This window comes from Eptatretus burgeri, chromosome 1 (genome assembly GCF_056783735.1).
Source record: "Eptatretus burgeri isolate ZD-2024b chromosome 1, Ebu_testis_v1, whole genome shotgun sequence".
Lineage (NCBI taxonomy): Eukaryota > Metazoa > Chordata > Myxini > Myxiniformes > Myxinidae > Eptatretus > Eptatretus burgeri.
Window position 1 is genome coordinate 23,171,313 of NC_140961.1, and position 24,440 is coordinate 23,195,752.

The 24,440-nt window shown below is 42.0% G+C and overlaps 1 protein-coding gene across 3 annotated transcripts in view; it reads right to left on the reverse strand.

Moving 5' to 3' along the window:
- The window catches only part of LOC147034023 (E3 ubiquitin-protein ligase RNF10-like), a 44,920-nt gene that overhangs the window by 14,690 nt on the left and 5,790 nt on the right, over nucleotides 1-24,440 (reverse strand). Inside the window, exons 2-8 of one of the 3 annotated variants that reach the window (XM_085875264.1) lie at nucleotides 14,440-14,588; nucleotides 14,024-14,244; nucleotides 9,194-9,284; nucleotides 8,891-9,078; nucleotides 6,427-6,533; nucleotides 6,158-6,306; nucleotides 5,923-6,073 (exon numbers count right to left, since the gene is read on the reverse strand). In XM_085875264.1, coding sequence (XP_085731390.1) covers nucleotides 5,923-6,073; nucleotides 6,158-6,306; nucleotides 6,427-6,533; nucleotides 8,891-9,078; nucleotides 9,194-9,284; nucleotides 14,024-14,244; nucleotides 14,440-14,588 — 1,056 coding nt within the window. Of the gene's footprint in view, nucleotides 1-5,922; nucleotides 6,074-6,157; nucleotides 6,307-6,426; nucleotides 6,534-8,890; nucleotides 9,079-9,193; nucleotides 9,285-14,023; nucleotides 14,327-14,439; nucleotides 14,589-24,440 lie in introns of those variants that run through there. The other 2 variants (XM_085875274.1, XM_085875284.1) reach the window with 2 other exon arrangements.

The window sequence follows — 24,440 nt, forward strand, 5'->3', positions numbered from 1 at the left end:
TAATATACAGTAATCCATCGCTTAAAAGTGACTTCGGAGTTATAACTGCAGTCAATCGCTTCCTGTAGCCATGAATGAGCTTCCTCCACCTCTCTACTGGCAGTTTGGTGCACTCTTCTTGTGCAAACTGCTCCAGTTCTCCCAGATTTGAAGGGTTCCTTCTCTCAACTGCTGTTTTCAGATCTCCCCCAGAGGTGTTCAATGCCATTTAGATCTGGACTGATTGGTAGCCACTTCAGAACAGTCCAGAGTTTTGTGTTGAACGATTCCTGGGTGCTTTTTGAAGTGTTTTGGGGGTCATCGTCCTGCTGCAAGACCCATAACCTTTGATGGAGACTCAGTTTTCTGACACTGGGTTGAACATTGTCCTCCAAAATTTCTTGGTAATCTCCTGATTTCATGATGTCATGCACACATTCAATACACCCAGTGCCAGAGGCAGCACAGCAACCCCAAAACACCACTGAACCTCCTCCATATTTGACTGGAGGGAAGGTGTTCTTTTCTTTGAAAGCTTCATTTTGTTTTCTGTAAACATAGAGATGATGTGCTTCATCAAAAAGCTACAATTTGGTCTCATCTGTGCACAGGACATTCTCTCAGAAGGATTTTCGCTTGTTCAGGTGTGTTTTGGCAAACTCCAGTTGGGCTTTCTTATGTGTCTGTCACTGTCTCTGTCTCTGTCTCTCAGCAGTGGAGTCCTCTTGGGTATCCTCCCATAGAAACCCCCTTTCATTGAGTTGGTGACAGATGGTGCGAGTTGAAACTATCATACCTTGTGTCTGAAGGTCAACTTGATTCTGCTTGGCAGTTGATCAAGATGCTTTCTCCACCATTCAAACAATCCTTCACTGCAATCTTCAATCAAGTTTTCTCTTGCGCCCTCGTCCAGGGAGGTCGGCTACAGTGGCATGGGCCTTAACCTTCCTGATAACATTGCGTACCATGACACAGGAACATCAAGGTCTCTGGAGATGCACTTGTAGCCTTGAGATTGTCCATGCTTGACTACAATCTTTGCCTGACCTGCTCAAACAATTCTCTGGTTTTCTTTCTTTTCTCCATGCTCATTGTGGTAAACACAGTGACACAAAACAGCACAATGACTCCATTTCTCGATTCAAACTGGTTGAATGAGTGATTTTTTATTTTGCAGGAACTTGCAACTCACCACAGGTGAGTTCAATTCCAAAGCAAAGGAAAATCATCAGCTTGACATCTAGTTATTTTTTATCAACTTATAAAAGGTGCCAAATATATTGTCCTGGCCATTTTAGGATTTGTGTGTGGAATAAGCGAAAAGTGAGTAATTATTTCAGCTCTTTTTGTTTTGTTCGACTGCAAACCAAAGAAATACATATGTGGAAACTGAAAGATTTGTTTTTTTAATTTCAACAATTTTCTGGAAGAAATGGTGCATTATTTGAAAAAAGTGCAAGGGTGCCAATATTTTGGCCATAAATGTAAGTAAATAACAAATCCTCCAGCGCACGACATTGCTGGGGCGCCTGCGACACATGGAGACAGAATTTGGAGGGAGTGGTGTAAAATAAATGATTAATTGCATAATTAAAATAAACAAATAATAATCGTAAAATTATTTAATTTCTTAATGAATTAGCTAATAGCATACCAAAACCACCAGTTTCATCCGAATCTGTAACTTTTTGAAAATTATCGATCAATTGATTAATCAATAAACAAAAATACCCTTTATAGCCAAATCACTTGTTCACCGTCGAGGACATGGTGTGCCAAGGGAAAACCATCACATTTCGCATATCAGTGTCCAAATATCAGCTTCTTTGCTCAAAAGGTGCTCGAGATATTGCCCAGATGAGAAAGAAAATAAGTAAGTGATAAATCGATACTAATCAAGTAATTAATCAATCAATGAAACAAAAAATAAAATATCCTGGTTCTTTTTTTTTTTTTTTTTCCAAAGCACATCTTCACTTTTGTCACAAAATTTCAGCTTCCTAGCTCAAAGGATGGCCGAGATATTGCCCGGACAAAAAAAAAAAAAATAAACCCAAAAGGTGACCACGTGTGACTTCTTTAAGGTCACACTGAGGTGAACAGAGCTGCTATCCACCAGGAGCGACTCCTTGAGGAATATCTGCCTACGAGAGATTCCGATGAGAATCGTTCTACAGAGTAACCATGAAAAATATGCGTTTGCCTCATAACGTCACCAAATGACGTCAAAATGTCTCAAGCTTGACATATCGAGAAAGCACTCATCGAGGTGTTCAATTTGAGATACTTCACGATATGGTTCCTAAAACTTGAAAATTTGACCTTGGGGTCAAATATGTTTGACCTCAGGCGTTAACCATGAAGGTCAAGGCCAATCGCCACCAAAAATTAATCAGCTGAGCGCCAGACCATGAACTATATTCCCATGAAGTTTGAAGACGATCCGATCAAAATTACTCAAAAAATAAGGGTTTCGTCGACTCCCCTGATTTGCGACAAAGTGACCTTGACCTTTGACCTTGACCTTCAAAATTTTATGCGCTGAAAGGGACCTCTATAGGCCTCTGATATGCGAAGTTACAAAAATTTCCAATGATAACTGTGCTCTGCAGAATTTTTTATACGTGATTACAGACGAAAATAAATAAATAAATAAATAAATAAATAAATAAAAAGAAACATACAAGCTGACTAACATATCTTGCAAAAACTTCGTTTTGGCAAGATAAAAACAACCAAAAGGAGCAATGACCAAGTACTTCCTTCCTTCAGCGCCCGGCAATGGAAATGAGAAGGAGTGGTATACAACAATGTAGCTCACAGTTGAATAATTTGTAAATGAAATGATTCGGTGAGAAAGCGAGCATCTCATTTAACAAGCTCAAATGAGCTAAGATCCTCGTCCTCATAATGATGTCGTAAAAACGAAAAAGATGTCATAAAAACGAATATGATGACATTGTGATGCATCAGGTTTGCGATAAATTATTATCTGTGCTAATGCCCGGCTTGATTCCCGCAAACAAAATTCAAAAAGCTTGCCTAGTTTCGGAGATAATTGTATCGGCGATTTCCATTAGCGGAGATATTTTGATGTCAACTTTTTTTCTAGGAGGAATTTTAAAAATTGGAGATGGTTACTGTCTGCGCAGGGTATTTTTACATATATATGCCAAGTTTCAGGAAGTTTCGATGAAAACTGTAGGCTGTGAAACAAAAAAGTCCACAAGAAGAAGATGAAGAACAACGTGAGTAAGACTTAAAGATCCTCCACGAGGATCTAAAAATCTGCGTGCCCCCACCCTTCCCAAATGTCCTACAAGTGGTTCAAGCTCAGTAATTAGTGATTCCAGTTGTCCAGAGGAGCCCTCCTCTCCCCAAAGTTTGATTCTCCCATTGCTAGCTGATGACCCGCACAACCCACTACCCCACACAGAGTAATACTCCACACCAAATTTCACATGAAAACCAGCCTGTTTGGTGAGAACAGTATTCATTACCTCTGCCATTAAAGGTGGAGGGAGATTATGTTTTCACCCGTCTGTCTGTTATTTGCAAGAGCGAAGATTTTTCAAGTATATTGGTCAGTCGATTTTGTTACTTGGTGAATTTTTTTTTGCCAAGTATGTTGGTCTGAAGCATTTGTCTGTTTGTCAAACGATTTTTGGACAGTTTTCAAGCAATCGTTGTGAAATTTTGTATGCGTGTGTTGGTGACCGGCCAAGGACGGCAACGCTAAATTTTGTTGAAGATCCGAATCTGAGAATTTGTTAAGTGATTCTTCACCATTGAGAGATTGGGCCAAAAACTCTAAATAGCACAATATCTCAATAAGTTATGGATGGATTCACATGAAACTTGGTGAACAGGTTGGGAGTACCACTAGGAAGAACTGATTCATTTTGGTGAAGATCTGAATCCAGATCTGGATACAAGAATTATTTAATTTTTAACTGATTCTTCACCATTGAGAGATGGGGCTAAAAATGATATCTCGAAAAGTTGAGGACGGATTTCGATGAAACTTGGTGGAGAGGTTGGGTGTGCGACAACGACTACTTGTTTCAATTTTGGTGAAGATCTGGATCCAGATTTGAGAATTTTTCAGGTGATTTTTCACCATTGAGAGATGCGGCCAAAAACGATATTTCGCTTGTTATCAAAAAGTGGTGGATGACTTGTGACAAAACGAGGTGGAAGAGTTGGTTAGATGACAAAAACAAGGTGATTCGATTTTGGTTCATGTCAGATCAATCAGATCCGACCTATCAGCAGGATACAAAATGTAAACTATTCAGCCTGGTGGAGGTATGTCGTCTCCGGAGTGCCGTTCCGTTTCGCCAAGTTGTCACTCTACGAGTGATTTTTCATTATTCTGTTTGTCTGTTTAATCGACTCCAGGACACAATTCTAAACTGATCATCATGAAACTTTACAAATTTGTAGAAGTCGTCTCAACTGAGAACCATTTTGATTTTGAAGTCAAAGGTCAGCTTGAGGTTAAATTTCTAAAAACGTCATTTTTCATATGATTGACTTGAAATTTGAACAAGAGTTGCATATTGCGTCACTGAATTTGGAAACCAACCATTTTTGAAGTCAAAAGGTCAAACATCAACTTAAGGTCAGACTTCAAAAATCATCCATTTTCAACTGAAAATCAGCAATTTACATCCCATTAACTTGAAAGTTGAACAGGATTTGCATGATCCATCAATGAAATGGGAAAGCAACTACTTGAGGTTCAAAGGTCAAAGATCAACAACTCAAGGTCCATCCATCCATCCAAAGGGACCATACACTATGCAGAGCATTGCTCCTGCCTAAGCAGTCTCCTTGGCTATTGGACACAATACTGGACGGGTCGCCACTCCGACACAGGATACCAGCAAGCTGGTACTCATTTTGTCGACTTCAGAAGGATGGCAGGCTGAGTCAACCCCACCTGGTGTTAATTCAACAGCTAAGTGGGATTCAAACTCAGGACCCCAGGATCCCAAGCCCACCACCCTAACCATGAAGCCAACACCAGGCATAACTCAAGGTCAAGCTTCTAAAATCATCAATTTCAATCTGAAAAATAAATTTTCATCCGATTGACTGGAGCGTCAAATAAGATAGTCAACTTTAATCTTGATGAAATGGACAATTTGATGTATCCATGGCAACCTTTAGAGAGGGGGGTGGATTTTGCAAGAATCGTGCTCTGCTCAACGTCTTTTCCTTGCTTGCTCGTTTGTTTGTTTGTGTGCAGAATATCTCAAAAAGTTGCAGATGGATTCAGACAAAACTTGGTGGACAGTTTGTGTGTGTGACAAGGACAAATTGATTCGATATTGGTGAAGATCTGAACCAGGTCCGGATACAATAATATTTTTTAATTTTTAGAGCGATTCTTCACCATTGACAGATAGGGCCAAAAACTACTTCTTGGGTGATTATGTCTATATATATATATATATATATATATATATATATATATATATATATATATATATATATATATATATATATATATATATATATATATATATATATATATATATATATATATATATATATACTTTGGGCCCAATACTTTCTACTGGATCAGGCATTGCGTGGTGGAGGTAAGTGCTATACCGAATGGCCTTCTAGTTTGTACTGCATTTGTATTAATTTGCAGTATTTTAGTGAATATTGATGTATTATTTGTGTCAGTTAGTTGAGAAAACAGTGTATAATCTTGGATCTTTGACAGGGTCTGGAACTTATCTCCCCTTGTACTATGTTAAAAGTGGTTCGCTCTGAACACATTCCTTGTTTAAAGCAAGGGAGTCCTTTGCATTTCCCATGTCCAGTTGAATGAAATCTAAAAAGCAAGATTGACGGAGTGAATGACAAGAAGAATTACACATAAATTACAAATGACTGTTCTGGAATTTTTGCTCACTCAAGACTCACCTTGGTAATAAAAATAAAAATCTTCTTCATCATCATTCATCTTGTCAAAGACACCCAACTCCTTGTGCTTTTGCTCGGACAATTCTTTTTCTGTTCCACTTTGGAGCGAGAGACCACCTAAAGACTGTGCTGTCCAAGAATCCAGTTGAACCTGTTAAAGAACAAATAAAAATACAATTGGGTGAGGTGAGTGTTCAACTTGAGGAGCGGAGGGTGATAAATGGACGGGGCAGACCTGCAACTCGGCAAGGGAGGTGAGGATGAAGGGCGCTTCATCATCAGGTGCTGGAAGAAGAGACTGGAGTTCTACCCGTTTGGCATCAAGCAGCTTGGCAGCCTCAGAGAAGCTTGCACCGAGCACTCGGACATGACCCAGACCGGGGCCTGCAGGAACAGCACTGACAGGCTAGTTTGAGAGTGCATTGAAGATCTGAAAATTCAGTGGAAAGGAAATGTCAAATATTTCAAACAACAAAAGTCTAGAAGACGAAGAGAAACTCCAACCTCCTGGGGTTTGTGGTTTGCCTCTCGTGCTATTCAGTCCTCTCCTCACCATCCCAAAAGTAACAGTATCTCCCAGAGCACAGGGCTTGGAGAATCGCCAAACCACACTGAGGATCAAGGTCAATCGATGATCATTTTAAAACAGAATGAGATACAGCAGATTGGTATGCTGAAGTGTCAATTGCACCACGCTACAGATATGACTAGAGGTCAGAGAACACCTTACTCCATGCAATTGTTCAAGTACATCATTCAATTCAAATTAAAAAAAAATAAAAAGATTCGAAAGGTTGTATAAACTGGAGGGGCACTCTTCGACGTCACCAGATATGCCTCCGCCCACATTACATCACGAGAAATACTTGTACCAAGTTTAATTTTAATTCTTGAACCCAGAATCAAAATATTAAATAATTCTGGCTGCCAGACCATGCGTCCGATCAGGTTAAAATTTAAAACATATTCCCCATGACTATATCATAATTGCGATGTTTCACGTTGATCGATGAAGCGGTTCAAGAGATAATTTTTTTTTGATTTTCGTTCTATCCAATATGGCTGCCAGACCATGTGACCTATTATTTTTTCTAGAACACACTGGTATCCCCAAAGCTTGAGGAACAAAGCTTGTGGGTTAAGTTTCCTCTCGTTCTGCCAAGCTGTTCTGCAGGGCAGGATTTTTAAAGGTTTATTCTTCCAAAAAAAAAAATCAAAGCTGCCAAACCATGTGACCTATGACGTCATCGGTGGAGAAGTTTGTATTCTTCATGGATAGACGATTATACGTGTAAAGTTCCGCCTAAATCTGTCCAGCCGTTTGAGAAGATTTTTTGAAGGTTTTCATGTTAAAAACAAAGTGGCTTGCGAACCACATGACTGATGTCATCAATTCCTCCCCCCCGCCCCCCCAATACAATTTAGTCCGAGATGACCTCAAAAATTTTCATACCGATCGGATAAGGAGTTTGACGGATTCAATTATGATGTCATTATGAAGCCACCGATGACATCATCAAAAAAAAAAAAAAACTCGTTTCCCACATGTGCCAAGTTTCATTTCCCCCCCCCCCCCATTGAGCGGTTTCAGAGATACAGAGGTCCAAAGTTTTTCCTTTTTACCAACATGGCTGCCACACGACGTGACCTATGAAGCAATAATTATCATTAAAACCTTCTATATGAGTATTTGCACCAATGGTGAAAATTGTGTCAATCGGATAAGCGGTTGCAGAGAAAACAAAATTAGCATAGACGGACATACGTACGTACATACAGACGGACGGACGACCCAAAAAAATGCCTCCGGCGACTTCATCAGCAGAGGAATAAAAAATTCTGGAAGTTTACCATCTTTGTTGCAGTCTTATACAACACCTTATTTAACATGTCCAAGTACTGCAAAACTGGAAGATTTTGAAAGTGGCAAGAAGACTATTTGTATCCTAGTGTTCAACTGTATAATTCAATTGAAATAAAATGAAGAGTTCAAGGTCGTATAAAAATAAAATGAATTCCGGAAGTCTACCGCCGTTGCTGCAGAGTCATTTGCACCACCTTATTTAACACGTTACAGTTCTTTGTGCCTGTTTGTGTCCTTTATGGTGACCCCAAAACAATAAGATTCCTCTTTTTAACGATTTTCAATCTTGTTTGACTACCAGGCAGTAAAAAAATAATCTCACTTGTCTCTGCACATGTGAGAACGGGACAAATTCAGAGCTGAAGTACCGATAAACTACAGGTTCATTTCCTCATTCGTGTTCAAAATACAACATTGAATTGAAATAGGTTGTTCCTCGATCATAAACTGATGTCGGCGGACAGATAACAGACAGACTGACACACAAAGTGAACCAACTGCTCAACCCTGACTTTCGCTTCGTGTGTGCGGGGTAGAAATGGAGAATTCCATGTTCGACATTCCAACAAGAAACTGAAACGGCACTCGGTAGAGTGTACACCTCAGCCAGGCTGAACAGTTTACATTTTGTATCCCACCGATAAGCCGGATCTGGATCCGGATCTGAACCAAAATCTAATCAGCTTGTTCTTGTCACCTAACCAACTCGTCCACCAAGTTTTGACATAATCCATCCACAACTTTTTGAATAATCAAACAATAACTAAACAAACAGAAGTTGGCAAGTTTACAGCCAGAGGAACAGAGGGGGAACAGGTGGACAAAAAAAGGCACGAACACATGATAGTGGAGAGAGTGGTAGGGAGGAAACAGGGTGGGGGTGGGTGATCAGAGAACAGAAGAGATCAGGATTGGATGGAAAATAAACCACGAGGTGACGATAGCCTTGAAAGACGGGTGGGAAGAACATGAGACGACTGCGGATGTGCATTCATCAATTTTGACACAAAAGCGCAAGGTACTCGATTTACGGTTAAAGGCTCTCTTTAGGTCCTGCCTGTACTCGACTTATGATAAAAAGTAATGCAAAACAGTGATTCCAACCTGCGCAGAGAATCCGACTCGAGCAGTTGGAAGCAGACGGGACACAATGTGATGCTCGACGTGTCGGAGATCGATAAAAGGTGCGAGCAACACGGCCAGCAAAACACGTGACCACAACGGGCCGTACGTGGGGCTACTGGGTGGTCTAAGCAGATCGGACACACAGGCTCGCCCTCTCGCCACATGACCTGCCGAGAAACAAGGTCCATTCATATAAAATGAGTTTGTTAGAGCGGCATGAATAAAACAAACTTGCTTTTGTTAATGTTTGGCTTCAATAAAGACAAACGTTTGCACAATTACCACATAAAGGACCTTCTCCCAGGGAACCATAACATCAGGATCCTTCCTCCAGGGACCGTTCACCTCGCTCTCCTCCAACACCAGCTGACAACTGGTACATGGAGTAAATAAATTCACATTAAAAACGAACATAAATAAACAAGGACAAATGTGTCCAAGAGCAGCGTTGTCGGCTTAAAAAAAAAGAACAATAACAAAAACAACTTCGGATATCACTGAACAACAAAAATTTTTTACTGGAGATGTGTAAAGTGATTTAGACTAATTGGGTACGCTGATTTCAAAAATCATAACCGTTTTGCTGTATCACGTCAGGATTTTCAGTAACAGAAATATTCCCATTGCCTAGAAGTCAGGATTTCAATGGAATTTACAAAAATTCATTTATTCATTTATTTCATCATGAATGCTTCAAAATTATAGAAATTACAGAAAAACTCCACTAGAATGTAATTAGAAATGCTTTAGGCATTTGGCTTTGCGTTTGTGCTGCTCTGTGTCAGTTTCACGATGCAGGAACCAGCAGAAATCGCCCATCATGTTCGGGTTGTGCCGCCCTTGGTAACGCGTCTCCATGAGTGAAATCTCTTGGTGGAATCGCTCGCCGTGCTCGTCCGAGACTGCTCCCAAGTTGTCAGGGAAGAAGTTCAGGTGCTGGTGTAGGAAATGGATTTTCAGGGACATCCTGGAGCCAAGTTTCCTGAAGGACTCCAGCAGCTGCTGCACTATTTCTTCATAGTTGTCCGCGCGCTCGTTCCCCAAGAAGTTGTCCGTCACAGCTTTGAAGCTCCTCCACGCTGCCAGCTCTTTGGGGTTTAGAGTTGTCGGAAAAGTTTCGTCCTTCATAATCTGTCGGATTTGCGGTCCAACAAAGACACCAGCCTTGATCTTGGCCTCCGACAAGGTGTTGCCAAACTTTTCCTTGAGGTATAAAAACCCACGCCCATTCAGATCCATTGCCCGTACAAAACTTTTCATCAAGCCGAGCTTTATGTGGAGTGGTGGAAGGAAAACCTTGGCTGGGTCGACAAGGGCGACATGCTTCACGTTGTGTCGACCAGGTACATGCTCTTTTCGCTCTTCCCAATCTTTCTTCGTCCAGTGATTCTTGTCGTCTCTGCTATCCCAGAGACAAAGGAAGCACATGTATTTCGTGTAGCCTGACTGCAGCCCTAACAACAGCGCCACCACTTTCAAGTCTCCGCAGATGTGCCAGTTGAAGTCATTGTACTTGATGGAATCAAGCAGCTGCCGCATTGTCTCATAGGTCTCTGTCATGCCGAACGCGTGAGCCAGTGGGACTGATGGTTTCTCGTTGCCATTGTGGAGCAAAACAGCCTTCAAGCTGTTCTTCCCCGAGTCGATGAAGAGGCGCCAGTCTGCAGGATCGTGATCACACCCAAGTTCTTTCAACAGACCGTTGATGTCACTGCAGAATGTCATCGTGTCTTCCATCTCAAAGAACTCAGCCATGTCTCTGTGACGTGCTCTGAACAAGGATATCTTGGTGTTAGGTTCAAGTAGATTCCACTGCTGCAGCCTTGATCCAAGCAGCTCTGCCTTCGCCTTTGACAGCGAGAGATCTCTTACAAGATCATTTAAGTCTCCCTGGTTCAGAAGGTGTGATTCTTGAGTGTCGGGTTCAAAAGGTTCATCATCACCATCCTCTTCACCACTGCTTACAGCTATGTTCTGATCAGATGGAGGTGTTGGAACGGGGTTCTCGTCATCATGAGGCACAGGTTTACGAGCAGAGACGCAGTCAGCGTACTTGATGTGACCTTTATTCTTCTTGTTGAAGCCGGCGATGCTTGTGCAGCAGAAATAACAATCATCATGATGATTCTGCGGCTCACGCCATATCATGGGCACCGCAAATGGCATGCTCGTGTGCTTGCCCACCAACCACTGAGTCAAGGTTGTGTGACAGCTTGTGCAGCAGATGTGTGGTGCCCAGCTCTGTTCTTGGTCCCCCACCTTACACCCGAAGTAGTGAAAGTAGGCGGCCTTCATTTTCACTGCTGTAGATATACTTCGCTGTTGATCTTTTTTGGTATACCGACCACAGACATAACAGAAGTTGTCAGGATGATTGGTACAGGAACGCCTACTCATCTTTATCTGAAAGAAAGAAATATAACACAAGTTAACAACAATTGTACGAAATAGACATGTTAAAGACATATGTAAATTTCATTGAAATCCTGACTTCTAGGCAATGGGAATATTTCTGCTCCTGAAAATCCTGACGTGATACAGCAAAACGGTTATGATTTTTGAAATCAGCGTACCCAAATTAGTCTTAATCACTTTACACGTCTCCAGTAAAAAAAAATTTTTGAAATTTGTTGTTCAGTGTATTTCGTCATGTGCCTTCATTAAGCCAATAGCGAGCCCCGTCATAGTGTATTTACGTATTTACGAAATAAATAATGTATTTACGAAATTACAATATATTAAATGGAATAATCTTTAAATAGTAACGTGAACTTTTTGAAACTTTAAAGCAAATGTCCGAATATATTTGAAAGTTCATGATAGACGCTCTCAAAAGGCACCCTCAATGCGAGGATGTGTACAAGTGTTTAGTATTTCAGGAGATCCGGATCGTGTATATAAAGGAGCCGAGTCCTAATATAAAGGTTTTTGTCTTCAGAACGAGGAGGAGGAGGAGGAGGAGGAGAAGGAGAAGAAGGAGAAGGAGAAGGAGAAGAACGCCGAGCTCTCTTAGAATAGCGCTCGCTACACGAGACGCTGCTAAAAACATTTGAAACTCCCCAACACGCAACTAACCCACAAATGTATTTTTCCAGTCTGTCTGGCACATCTAAACGAGTACGAAGTCGATGGTGCACCATTGTAAATCCCCATGCTTCCCACCTCAAGCAAAGTTGAAAGATGGCAAAATGTTCCACCAAGAATGACCCAATATCAAATCTTGGGTAATAAAATAAAAAAAATTTAAAGTTTTTTTTTTTTCCTGAGGTCCCAAATCTCCACCCCTTCAGACATGAACTGGGGGTCAAATCCAAATAAATAAATAAATAAAAACTGCATATTTCATGTGTCCCCCAATGCTGATTGCATATACGAAGTTTCATTAAAAAAAATACTTTTAAAATGTGCCTGTAATTGCATTTTTGGTATTTGACCTTTTGACCCCACCCAAGGGGGGCAGGGTCAAAAATGATACTGCTCTCACCTTCTTGCCATGTGGAGATCATAATTCATAACTACCAAATTTGGTGAACTTCTGCACAAGCGTTTAGAACAGTGGTTCCCAACCTGTGGTACACGAGCACTTTCGGACTGAACCTTTTAAAAAAAAAAAAAAAAAAAAAAAAAAAACGGAAAAAAAAAAAACACAAATGGGGCTCCGTCTATGCTCGGTCGAAAGTCAGGGTTTCAAGCCCATGTGAAAGCTGTGTCACCAAACGCCACCGGTGTCCATTGTTTCATACACAGATTCGCCCTTAGCACTAAGGTACTCCCTCCAAATTTGTTATCATGCTTGAACCGATTAATCAAAATAGTTAATTTCGTCAAAACATCCGCCCTGAATACTCGGCTGTTCAAACTGCTCTGTGAAGATCGCGGCTCCGACCACACCTGTCTCCTCTACCACACAGAGGTTCGCTGGCTCTCCCAGGGGAATACGACGAGGCGTCTCTTTGAACTGAGCGATGAACTCCTCGTATTCTTCACGGAGAAAGAACACGATTTTCAAAAAGATCTGGAGGACGAGGAGTTTATCTCAAGGTTGGCCTACCTGTCGGACATTTTTGGGGTCTTCAACCACTTAAACCTGTCGTTCCAAGGGCCCAAATGCACTGTCTCAGACTTCATCTCGAAGCTGGGAGCGTTTGTCCGGAAGTTGGACCTCTGGATCAAGAACGTGGAGAGCAAACGCTACGGAATGTTCAAACTCCTGACTACCCTTGAGAGCGAGCCCAATGATGAATTTTCCCAAGAAATCGTCCGTCACCTCTCACTGCTCAAGACCGAGTTGATGCATTACTTCCCAGACATTACATGTTGTGCCTACATCACCAATCCGTTTTCCGTTGAACCAGGCGATCTGCCTGTCGGGACCGGGGAACAAGAGGAGCCCATAGATATCCAGGCTGACAAGACAGCAAAGACAAAGCACAAGGAATGCTCTCCTATGAACTTCTGGGTGACCATGGCCTCATCGTACCCGACACTAGCCCGTCACGCTGTGCCCCAGCTACTGATTTTCCCCTCTACGTGGGAGTGTGAGCAGGGGTTCTCAGCCATGCTGACCATCAATTCAAAGAGCAGGAACCGTCTTGCTGCGCCCGGGCATGAATTCCGATGTGCTGTGAGCAGTTATGCCCCTACATCGACCAGCTGGTGGAGAAGAAACAGATGCAGCCCTCGCATTAAATTTTGTTCTTTGTTGACAGTTAGTTCATTTGTGTGTTCTACTTGTGAATAAATTGATATCTTATCGAATTGAGTTTTTCTGGAACCAGGTGGTACGTGGTGACGGAATGGGACCTCCAAGTGGTACTCGATCAAAAAAAGGTTGGGAACCACTGGTTTAGAAGGAGATAGCGTGACGGACAGACGGTCCAAGTTACAATACGTGCGTGCGGCCCTTTTTTTTTCTTCAAAAAGTGTGGGGAGAATAATACAACAGGTACACTTTTGCTTCTTTTGAGAAAAATATACCTCAAAAATGAGCAACTCCCTATGACTGGACCAGTGATCAAGAACACAATTATATCACTGTGTTTGCTTAAAAAATAGGAATAGCTTCCAAGATAATGTTCATAACCGAGGATATCCCGAACTCAAAAGACGTACTTGGCCAAAACGAAGGCATCCAGACTGTGAAGTTTGCGGCAGGACGTTCTCGATGCCCGGCTCTCAGATCCACCACTCCAGCTCCCTCGTTGCCTCGACCTCCAGTTGTCCCACCCATCCACTTCACGAGGGGTGAGTGTAAAGCGTATGAGGTCATTGGCATTCATCTTTGGGCGGCGATTACGGGATGCGGTGGGACTTGAGGCCAGCTCCAAAGTGGGCTAGGTGCAGAGGGGAAATAGGCAGTCGAGTCGAGATGAGTAAGGCAAGTTAGGCAGCGGGTAAACCAGCACACTCCCAAACCTAAAACACAAGGCAGGTCCCACCATTCAATGGCTGTTCCATTACCAGTTAAAATAAATAAATAAATATTTGAAAACCTCCAAAGTTAAAGAGAAATTTACACTCAATATTACCCCAGTCCATTTGGACTTTGGCCGTTTGTCCAGCCCCTTGGGAGGCCCACGTGACTGATGGCTTGGTATGGACGGAGGCTTCATGGCAATCTCGGAGCGTTGCTGCTGTTGGTGGTGGCTGGCCCATCCAAGCCCACGGGAACGTCCTTCTTGGGAAGGGAGAGACAATATAAGAGTGGTAACAAGGGGAACGTAAATAAAGGGGAGACAAGAATGAGAATGGTGGAAAGACATTGATCAAAGATATGTAATGAAATTCGGGATGAAGATGAAGTAGGATTCCAAGTCAGGGACTATCCTGAACTACAAGAAAAGCAGCTATCTGATTAGATTTCAAAGTGGAATAAATCAGCGAGTTAATGGGGAACCCAAACGCTCAGACCACCTCAACACTAATATATCCCTTGATACCCTATAAAATAGATATGACGTCTTTTTTCAACTTGTGATTTATAAAGTAGGTAATTTTGCGATTAAAAGTCAAAAGTCGTCTTATTCACGCTTAGCCGTGACGTCATGCCTGCAAGTCAACTGCCAGGTTTGTACTGTCTACGGGTTACATCGCGGTATGATTTAACTCAAATGACGAATAATTTTCAATTTTCCACAAATATGCCAAGTTGATGCTTCCTTGGTGCTTGTAGTAATACAAACCGAGATGGTTTGATGCTACACCAATGGCAAAAAGACCCTAAGTTTGCCCAGAAATTGGACGAGGTTTGTCCAAAATACCCGAGTGGAATCGGGCCTTTTATGCTCAGGACATGTTACAGAGCATTGTTGTGATACAATCGAGATGGCGACATCTTGTGGTTATCCACCACGATTGAGAGAGGATGCAATCCCCATGATCAAGTTGAAGAAACAGCAGTCGCTCGAAACTGCAACACCATCTCTACACAGATACCCAGTTCATGTACACAGGTGATTTGAGCGGTGAATCAAACACCTGTGTTTGCCTGCCGGTGACTGATCTCACCTCGCCACCACCCAATTTGATGGTGGGACACAGCACGGACACGACCACAGATACAAATAGCGTCCCAAGAAAGTATGAAATGGGACGATCTCGTAACATACAAGACACCCGGTCAGCCTGTGACAGTGGAACCAAGCATTCGTCAAACATTTTGTCGGCGGTGTCCGTGTCCCACTGGCATGTCTGTGCCATGTCCATGTTAGAGTAATTTAACCGATTTATCAATTGATACAAAATCCCTTAACCGTCATTTTAACGGAAAAGCAAAACCGACCAATCTGTAGTTAACATGCGACTGGCGATTTCATCTTCACCAACACCTCCATTGATCACTATCTTCATCTGAATCGCTCGGATAAGGCTCGAAGCGACAAGTTTCATAATTCCCCCGAAAGTGTTTCCATCACTAATTTTGTCTCCAACAAGTCTGAAGACGCCGATGGTTCACGAGCGGTATTTGATGATGTAGATTGTTTCAGAAGTCAAGGATGAGACAATGTGATAATTTTTGACCAAGTTATAAAAATGATCAACATGATGTGGTACGAGTGACAGGTTATTAGCTGCAAAATGTCAAAAACCCGGTTTGGTTCAACAACTTTCAAAATTTGACCTTTGCATAACCTTTAAAGGTCACAAAACAATGTTGTGGACATTAAAATAAGGAAACAGGATTCGTGCTATAGCTTATTGGAGTTAGTTCGTCAAAGAAGGTCGAAAACCCGGTTCGATTCCAACAACTCTGAAAATTTGACCTTTGTGAACTTTAAAGGTCAAAGGTCAAGGATTATGACCTCTGGTGCAAAACTTCCTCTGGAACATTCCAGGAACAATATAACGTCATATAGGCTATATGGCATTTCGCACTCCTCGGATTATCCATACTTTGATGAAATCAGCGTAAAAACAAACTTGAAGAGGGCGCCACGGGCAAGGTGTTCGAGATAGAGCAAAATGGTTTCAAGACTTAAAGGCGCTGTCACACCTTGACGTTTTAGCCAGCAATGGCAACGTATAAAAATGTATGTAAAATGTTGGCGTACGCTGAAGTTTTGAGGTTTTTTTTTAAGTTTTGGTCGTATTCATAACGTGTTGGTCGTATGCATTAGTAATGGGCACAGAACGTTTCGTTGTCTTATAGATAACTTATACCAACGAATGCTTAGCCTGTTGTCGGCATTCACAACCTATGCCCAACGATAGTTTAACTTAGGCATAGCGCGCTGCACGTATCGCCGATGAACTCGTGGCGTTCTCTGTTAAAAACCTGCCGCACGCCGATTTAAATCATAACCGCCTGAAAATTGGAAGTGTCAACATCGCAGTCACACCTTGACGATTTAGCCAGCGTATGCCGACCTATGAAAAATGTGTGTAAAACGCTGGCACATGTCGAATACGGTATGGGTAAGTTGTGTATACGTTAGGAGCACGCTGAAAAACAATGAAGTACGCTGTCATATTCCGTGGTACGTCTAGTACGTCGTGAAATTTCAAGCATGCTGAAAATTTTACGACGTACTCAACGTATGGCTCACAAGTTCTGCATACGCTGGCATAAGTTCTCGGCACGCTCCACGATCGTTGACACACGGACACACGTTACTTGTAAGTTACTCATAAGTCGAAACATGTCGAGGAAATGTTAAGCATACCCGAAACTTAATTTTTAACCTACGAGTAACGTGCTTTGAACCCATGAGTAGCGTATCTCAAACGCACATTGTCGTATGTAGACGAATTTGATTGACGTCTTCCGGACGACCACAGAACTTACTGAACGTGTTTCTAACTTACATCTACCGTATAATGGCGATTTGGCAGCGTTTAGGGGAATCGGTATATACAAATGGGCTTCACAAGAGGAACCCGTCAGTGTTCCAGACTCCATGTTGACTAGATGTCAATGTCAGTAGTATCAGTAGTAGTAGTATTAGGTGAGCGTGTCAGTAGTAGTAGTAGTAGTATTGGCAGTAGTAGTAAGTCCATGTCAGTAGTAGTAGGTGAGTGATGGGGAGGGTGTGGGTGATGATGGATCCTCGTTGCGTCCACGAATAGGAGACTACTTTGCACCATTGTTCGATGTTCTTTTCGGCTAATTTTTTTTTTTCTCATTCCCACGATGAACTATTTTTTTGTTTCAGTTTTTAAAGTATTCAAAACGACTTGGACAAATGCATAATGTACTAGTGATGAACACAGAACGCTTTGATAACATAGATAAGTTATACCAACGATTGATTAGCGCGTTTTAGGCGTCCACAACCTATGCCCAACGATAGTCTAACGTATGCGTAGCGTGGCAGCGTATCGTCGACGATTACGTGAGGTTTTCTATTCATAGGCTGCAACTTCACTTTTAATAAATGCCTGTCACTCGCCTATTGGTTTTGGACGCTGGTGCTCCGCAATTTAAATCGTTTTCATTGAATGAGTTAAATCGTTTTCATTGAATGAGTTAAATCGCTTCCACAGCACTGTAGTCACGGCACCAACAGCAGCAGGCTCAGTGGCAGCCTCATGCCAGGCTCAAGCGGATCTCTGTAAAAGGTGTACTGCTTGGTTATCCTTGGACCCACTCTGGCTAGCAGCTAGTCGAACATCGCTGGGGGCATTCGCAGGAAGTTGATGAAGGATGCATGGTCCTTGTTCCGGAGTTCCACCATGAGCTGGTCATATATGCCGTAATGGGGTCACCTCCCGATCCATGGTCTGACCCAGTTCCTTCGCCTCCGTTCACGTCTTCTTCTCCCGGCTCTATTGGCAACTGGTGCAGTGTCAACTCGATGAGGTCATGTTGATGTTCAAGGACAGGTAGGTATTGTCATCTCAGCCTTGCCGTATCCTCCATCTCTCGGAATGACATGGACATGTACTCACCACGAAGTCTAAAAAAGACGGGTTCTTCCTGCGAAGCCCCTTTTTATATACCAATTCCCCTAATCGCTGCCAATACGCCATTATACAGTATCTGTAAGTTAGAAACACGTTCAGCAAGTTCTGTGGTCGTCTTGAAAACGTCAAATATGTCTACATACGTATTTGTGCGTAGGACATGCTTTACAAATAATTCCCAAGCACGTTACTCATAGGTTATAAATAAGTCACGGGTACCCTAAACATTACTTTGACGCGTTTCGACGTATGAGGAACTTTCAAGTAACGTGTTGCGAAGTGTGAACAACGTTCGTGTAGCGTGCTTACAAAACGTTACTCATAGGTTAGAAATAAGTTTCGGGTACGCTAAACATTACCTCGACGTGTTTCGACTTATGAGTAACTTACAAGTAACGTGTAGTCGACGTATGTCAACGATCGCATAATGTGCCTACAACTTATGGCCAGAGTAGCAGAACATGTGAGTCATACGCCAGCATACGTCGTAAAATTTCAAGCATGCAAAAATTTGAGGACAACCCAAAAGTACAACGTTTAAAGCCAGCGTACTACGACGTATGGCAGTGTTTTTCAGCATGCTCTTAACGTATACAAAACGTACCCATAACGTATTCGACGTGTGCCAGCGGCTTTAGGTGGGAAATGACCTCAAGATTATGCATAAAAAATATTGTCATCCTAGCTTTCAAAGTTTGGGCGGTCGTATGATGTTTATGTCAAAATTCTAAATTTTCTAAGTTCGTGAACTTGTGACGAAAATGAAAAAAAAAAAGAAAAAAAAAAGCAAGCTCCGTGGGACTATGCAGGTGCCATTGGGCTAACCAAATACCAAAACCCCTGCCAGGTTCAACAAACGATTCGGAGAAGATGGATTTTTATGTCAAAATCGCAATTTTCTAAGTTGGTGACCTTGTGACCTTGGGACGAAAATGAAAGAAAAATCGAGCTCTGTGGGACTATGCAGGTGCCATTGAGCTAACCAAATACCGAAACCCCTGCCAGATCCGACAAACCCCTCGGAGAAGAAATTTTTTTATGTCAAAATTCGCAATTTTCTAAGTTCGTGACCTTGTGACGAAAATGAAAATAAATCAAGCTCCGTGGGGCTATGCAAGTGCCATTGGGCTAACCAAATACCGAAACCCGTCAGATTCGACAAACCCCCGAGGAGAAGATGCAAATTGAAATCGGCTACCCCCTAAAAACACGCTTTTTGGGCGTGGCTCCGCCCATAATGGACGCACCATGCTCATTTTCAGGAAAACACAACTAGATCATCATATAAACCTCCCACCAAAATTTTATCAGGATCGGATCAAAACCCACGGAGCTATGCTCGGGACAGACAGACAGACAGACAGACAGACAGACAGACAGAGACAGACAACAATAACGAATATAGTGGTCACTTATTTTTTTCGTGAAAATATTTTTTCGTGAACCATTAGTCTCGTCAAAATCCCACTGATCAGTTTCAACATACTGAGAACCATCAGAGTTACTAATGGGGCGTTCCATCTCAAGTGTAAACATTTTTCAGCAAAATTTTGACGCCGTCTCAGATTTCACTCTGTTTTTTGTGCAAGTGTTTGTATCCACGGTAAAACATTGTGTCAATTTTTGACCTGGGTCCCATCGGGGCCCATTTTCGCCCCCTCCCCCAATTTGGGTGCCCCCGGTTGACCCACAATCTTCCAGTGGCCATATCACAGGTTGTAGTGGTCCGATTTAGATGATCTTGGTATCAAAATGCTCGTAAAAGCGAGATCTTTCGAATCGCGTAAAGTAAAATCACTCCGAAACAGTAATTCAAAAAGTTATAGTTTGGGGCGCCCTTTGACCTTGGGCCCCCACCCCCCAGCCAAACTGATGATCCCAATTTTTTCGTGTGAGAATACCCCTTCATATACTCCAACGCCTCAGCATAAATGAAAATGGGATCTCAATGGGTTCAAGTGTGATGATGGTTTTATTGTTCGGGGTCCACATATAACTAATTCTTGATTCAACATTGGGCGACGTTTGCCGTCATCGTTCCAATGACATCACCTGCTGGCAGGCGACTTTATGTCTGAAATTGACAATCATCATCTCTGGACTAATGTATATATATATATATATATATATATATATTGCATCATTTGCGAAAAATTATTCTGCCTATTGTGTCTATTGATCTTTAAGTGTACATTTTTTGTATAACCATCATCAAATTAAGTTATAAATGGGCTAATCTCAGTTTTTGCATATTTTGCAGTAAGCATGGCGACTGAAGATCGAAAGGAGTTCCAAAAATACTGTTGCGATCCGTTCAGCTGCCATAAAACGAAACAACGAAAAGATCTTCGCAATGTGTCAAATGATATGTTGATGAAATTTTCTTCAAAGGTGAAAAAAGATGACAGACTTTGTACTTCGTGCAGAAAAAAAACTCTCAGTTGTCACCAGAGCATATTGAAGAATCATCTTCGACCAGTTCGAAATTATCATCAGAAGGTAATATCGAAAGTATTGCAGATCTATTTCGACAGATGAGGACGAGGAGGTTTTTGAGCGAGAAGCAGAAGTTGACCTATTAAACCAGTTGTTATCGATGATAGGCGAAAGCCCATTCGACAAACGAAAGGCGGAAAGGAACCCAGGGTGCGTTCCTGAAAAGCGAAGTAAAGTGGAAGATTTTGTGCGAAAGAAATTAGAACTAGTTGCTGGACCAAGCACTGCGGAGAAAACACAAAATACAGCATCAAAATGTGATGAAAACTGCATGCCAGAGGTGATCAAAAGCCTGAAAGAAAAATACGTTGTTTCGAGCCATTCAGAGCAAATACGTATCCTGACAATATTTGCTAGGAATATGAGCATCAGAGGGATGATGAGTGAATTCATTTGCTCCCAAAGAATGGCTGTGCAAGCCAAAAATTTAGAGAAAGAAAATGGTATGCTATAGTCTCCAAATCCCAAACAGGGTAAAATATTGCCTGACGAAGTGAAATCCACCGTAACCGAATTTTACTGAAGTGATGAAGTAAGCCAAATAATGCCGAGAAAAAAAGGACTGTGTGGTGGTCAGGAATGAACATGGAAAAGACAAAATTCAAAAGTGCCTGGTACTAAACAATCTCAAGGAACTGTTTCAGAAATTCAAAGAGAAGAACCCTGGCTTAAAAGTTGGATTCGCGAAGTTCGCCATGCTCCGTCCCTCGGAGTGTGTCCTGGCCGGTTCAGGCGGTACACACAGTGTATGTGTATGTACGATACATCAAAATGTGAAACTCATGATGTTTGGTTCCAAAATGCCACAGATAGCTGAACTTCCGAGCTATCATCATGTGATAGCACGCATAGTTTGTAACCCAGCACAACTGGCATGTTATTTCAGAACTTGTGAAAGTTGCCCATCAATTGAATACTTCAAAACCGAGCTACTGAGTGCTTATGAACTAGAGGATATTGATGAAATTCAGTTTAAACGGTGGACATCCACCGACAAATCTGAACTGAGCTCCATGGTCCTGCCTTTGGAAGAATTCATTAATCAATTCTGTGAAAGCGCGGTGAAATTAGTGAGACACGACTTCATTGCCAAGGCCCAATCTCAGTTTCTGAAAAATCAGAAAGACGAAATCGGTGAAGGAGAATTTGTCATTATTGGAGACTTCTCAGAGAACTATTCGTTTGTCGAACAGGATGCGGCCAAAGTATTCCATTGGAACTGCTCTCAAGTGACAATTCACCCCTGGCTTTACTATTTCAAAGCGGACGATGGCAAATTAAACCACGATTTGTTCACGATATCAGAATGCAATACTCACGACGTTGTTTCAGTCCACCTCTACCAAAGAATGCTCATTGAACACTTGAAATCTAGCTTTGGAAATGTAAAGAAACTTTACTATTTCTCAGATGGTTCCGCTGGCCAATACAAGAATTGCAAAGCCTTTATAAATCTATGTCGTCACAAATCAGAGTATGGTATTGACGCAGAATGGCATTTTTTTGCCACAAGTCATGGCAAGGGCCCTTCAGATGGCGTGGGAGGTACAGTCAAACGAGAAGCAACACGTGATAGCCTGCGTAGACCTTACGACAGTCAAATTATTTCTCCAAAAGATCTTTTCACCTTTGCTGAAAATGGTTTGAATGAAATGAAGTTCGGTTACGGGATCCATGAGGCGTATGACGAGGAAGAACGAAATCTGGAAGAAAGGTTAAAAACGGCCAAAACCATAGCTGGAACTCAAAAACTTCATACTTTCATCCCTATTTCTGAAACTGCTCTTCAAGTACGCGAATTCAGCCTTAGCGAGGAACACCATATCGAGTCAGCTATTTCAAAATCTACACCAACTTTTAACGGGAAACTCTCAGGTTATGTCACAGTGCACTATGATGGAAAATGGTGGCTTGCCTGCATCATGGAAGCCTTTCAGGACACTCATGAAGTGAAAGTGAATTTTCTTCATCCGAACGGGCCTGCAAATAGTTTATTTTTTTTCCTGACACTGAAGATCACTGCATTTTAGACATTTCTGATATACTTCTTTCCATAGAACCAAAAACTGCTACAGGTCAAACCTACACAATCAGTAAAAAAGAAACACAGCTGTCAAATGAAACATAGGTTGGCAAAAAATCTTGACTATAATATGCTAGGAAAAACTTTTACTCGTACGAGTATCGCTTCCAGTTCCTGCATATGCATGTGGAAAATTTATGTACAATATACTGATATAGTGTATTGGAAATCTTATGTTCAAATATTGTGCTATGTATTGTGGCGTATTGTGTGTCCAGCACCCGAGTCCCTGAACAATAAAACCATCATCACAGTTGAACCCATTGAGATCCCATTTTCATTTATGCTGAGGTGTTGGAGTATATGAAGGGGTATTCTCACACGAAAAAAAATCGGGACCATCGGTTTGGCTGGGGAGTGGGGGCCCAAGATCAAAGGGCGCCCAAAACTATAACTTTTCGAATTAGTTTCGGAGTGATTTTACTTTACGCGATTTGAAAGATCTCACTTTTACGAGCATTTTGATACCAAGATTAGCCAAATCGGACCACTACAACCTGTGATATGGCCTCTGTAAGAATGTGGGGCAGCCAGGGGCGCCCAAATTTGGGGGGCCCCTAAAATGGGCCCCGATGGGCCCACAGGTCGAAAAGTTGGTATTTTGAGTTTTTCACCCACGTGAATAAATGACCAACATCTTCTTCTTCTTCTTCTTTCGGCTGCTCCCGTTCGGGGTCGCCACAGCGGATCATCCGTATGATCCGCATAGTGATTTGGCACATGTTTTATGCCGGATGTCCTTCCTGACGCAACCCTGGTCGCCTCTTACGACACAGGGATATGGTACACCTATTTTACCCGGGGTATACACCGGCCCAGTACACTGGTACTCACTTCGCCTACCTCGGAAGGATGACAGGCTGAGTCAACACCCTGGTGTATTAATTCAGTGGCCCAACGGGGCATGAACTCAGGACCTTTTGGATCCCAAGCCACTGCCCTAACCACTGCGCCAACACCAGGCTTGAATAAATGACCAACATATGGGGAGAAAATGAGGTATTAGTGTCGGGAGGGTGTGTACACTTGACATGGAATGCCCCTAATGACGGTGGAATCCAAACTCAAAATACTGTACACCGTTTCTCTAAGTAAGCTGCCATTTAGATCAAGGTGTGACATCACTGGTGAAATTGAATTTAAAAAAAAAAGACACTTTAGGGCTTTTTTTCAGCACTTTGTGATCGAAATCTTTTTTTTTTGAAATCCCTTCAAATTAGACTGTGATTAATGATTGTCAACGGTTTTTAGAAGAAAAAACAAAAAGTTGCATTCGGGTTCCTCTTGAAGCTACCAAATCAAATCAGAAATTTCACCATTCAATCTCAAAACACAACAGCAGTAAAGAACGATGGAGCCACGATCAATCATGCAAATCACATCCATGTCGACTTCATACAGCACCACCGACCTGCCAACTTCGTACATCATCTGATTACCAAGGGTAGATAAATAATGACATATCAAATGGCTTCCTTTTTGTATACAAAGTCGAGGCTTGTTGAGGAGTTAGAACATAGAATGGATGACACCGTAACAGAACAAAAA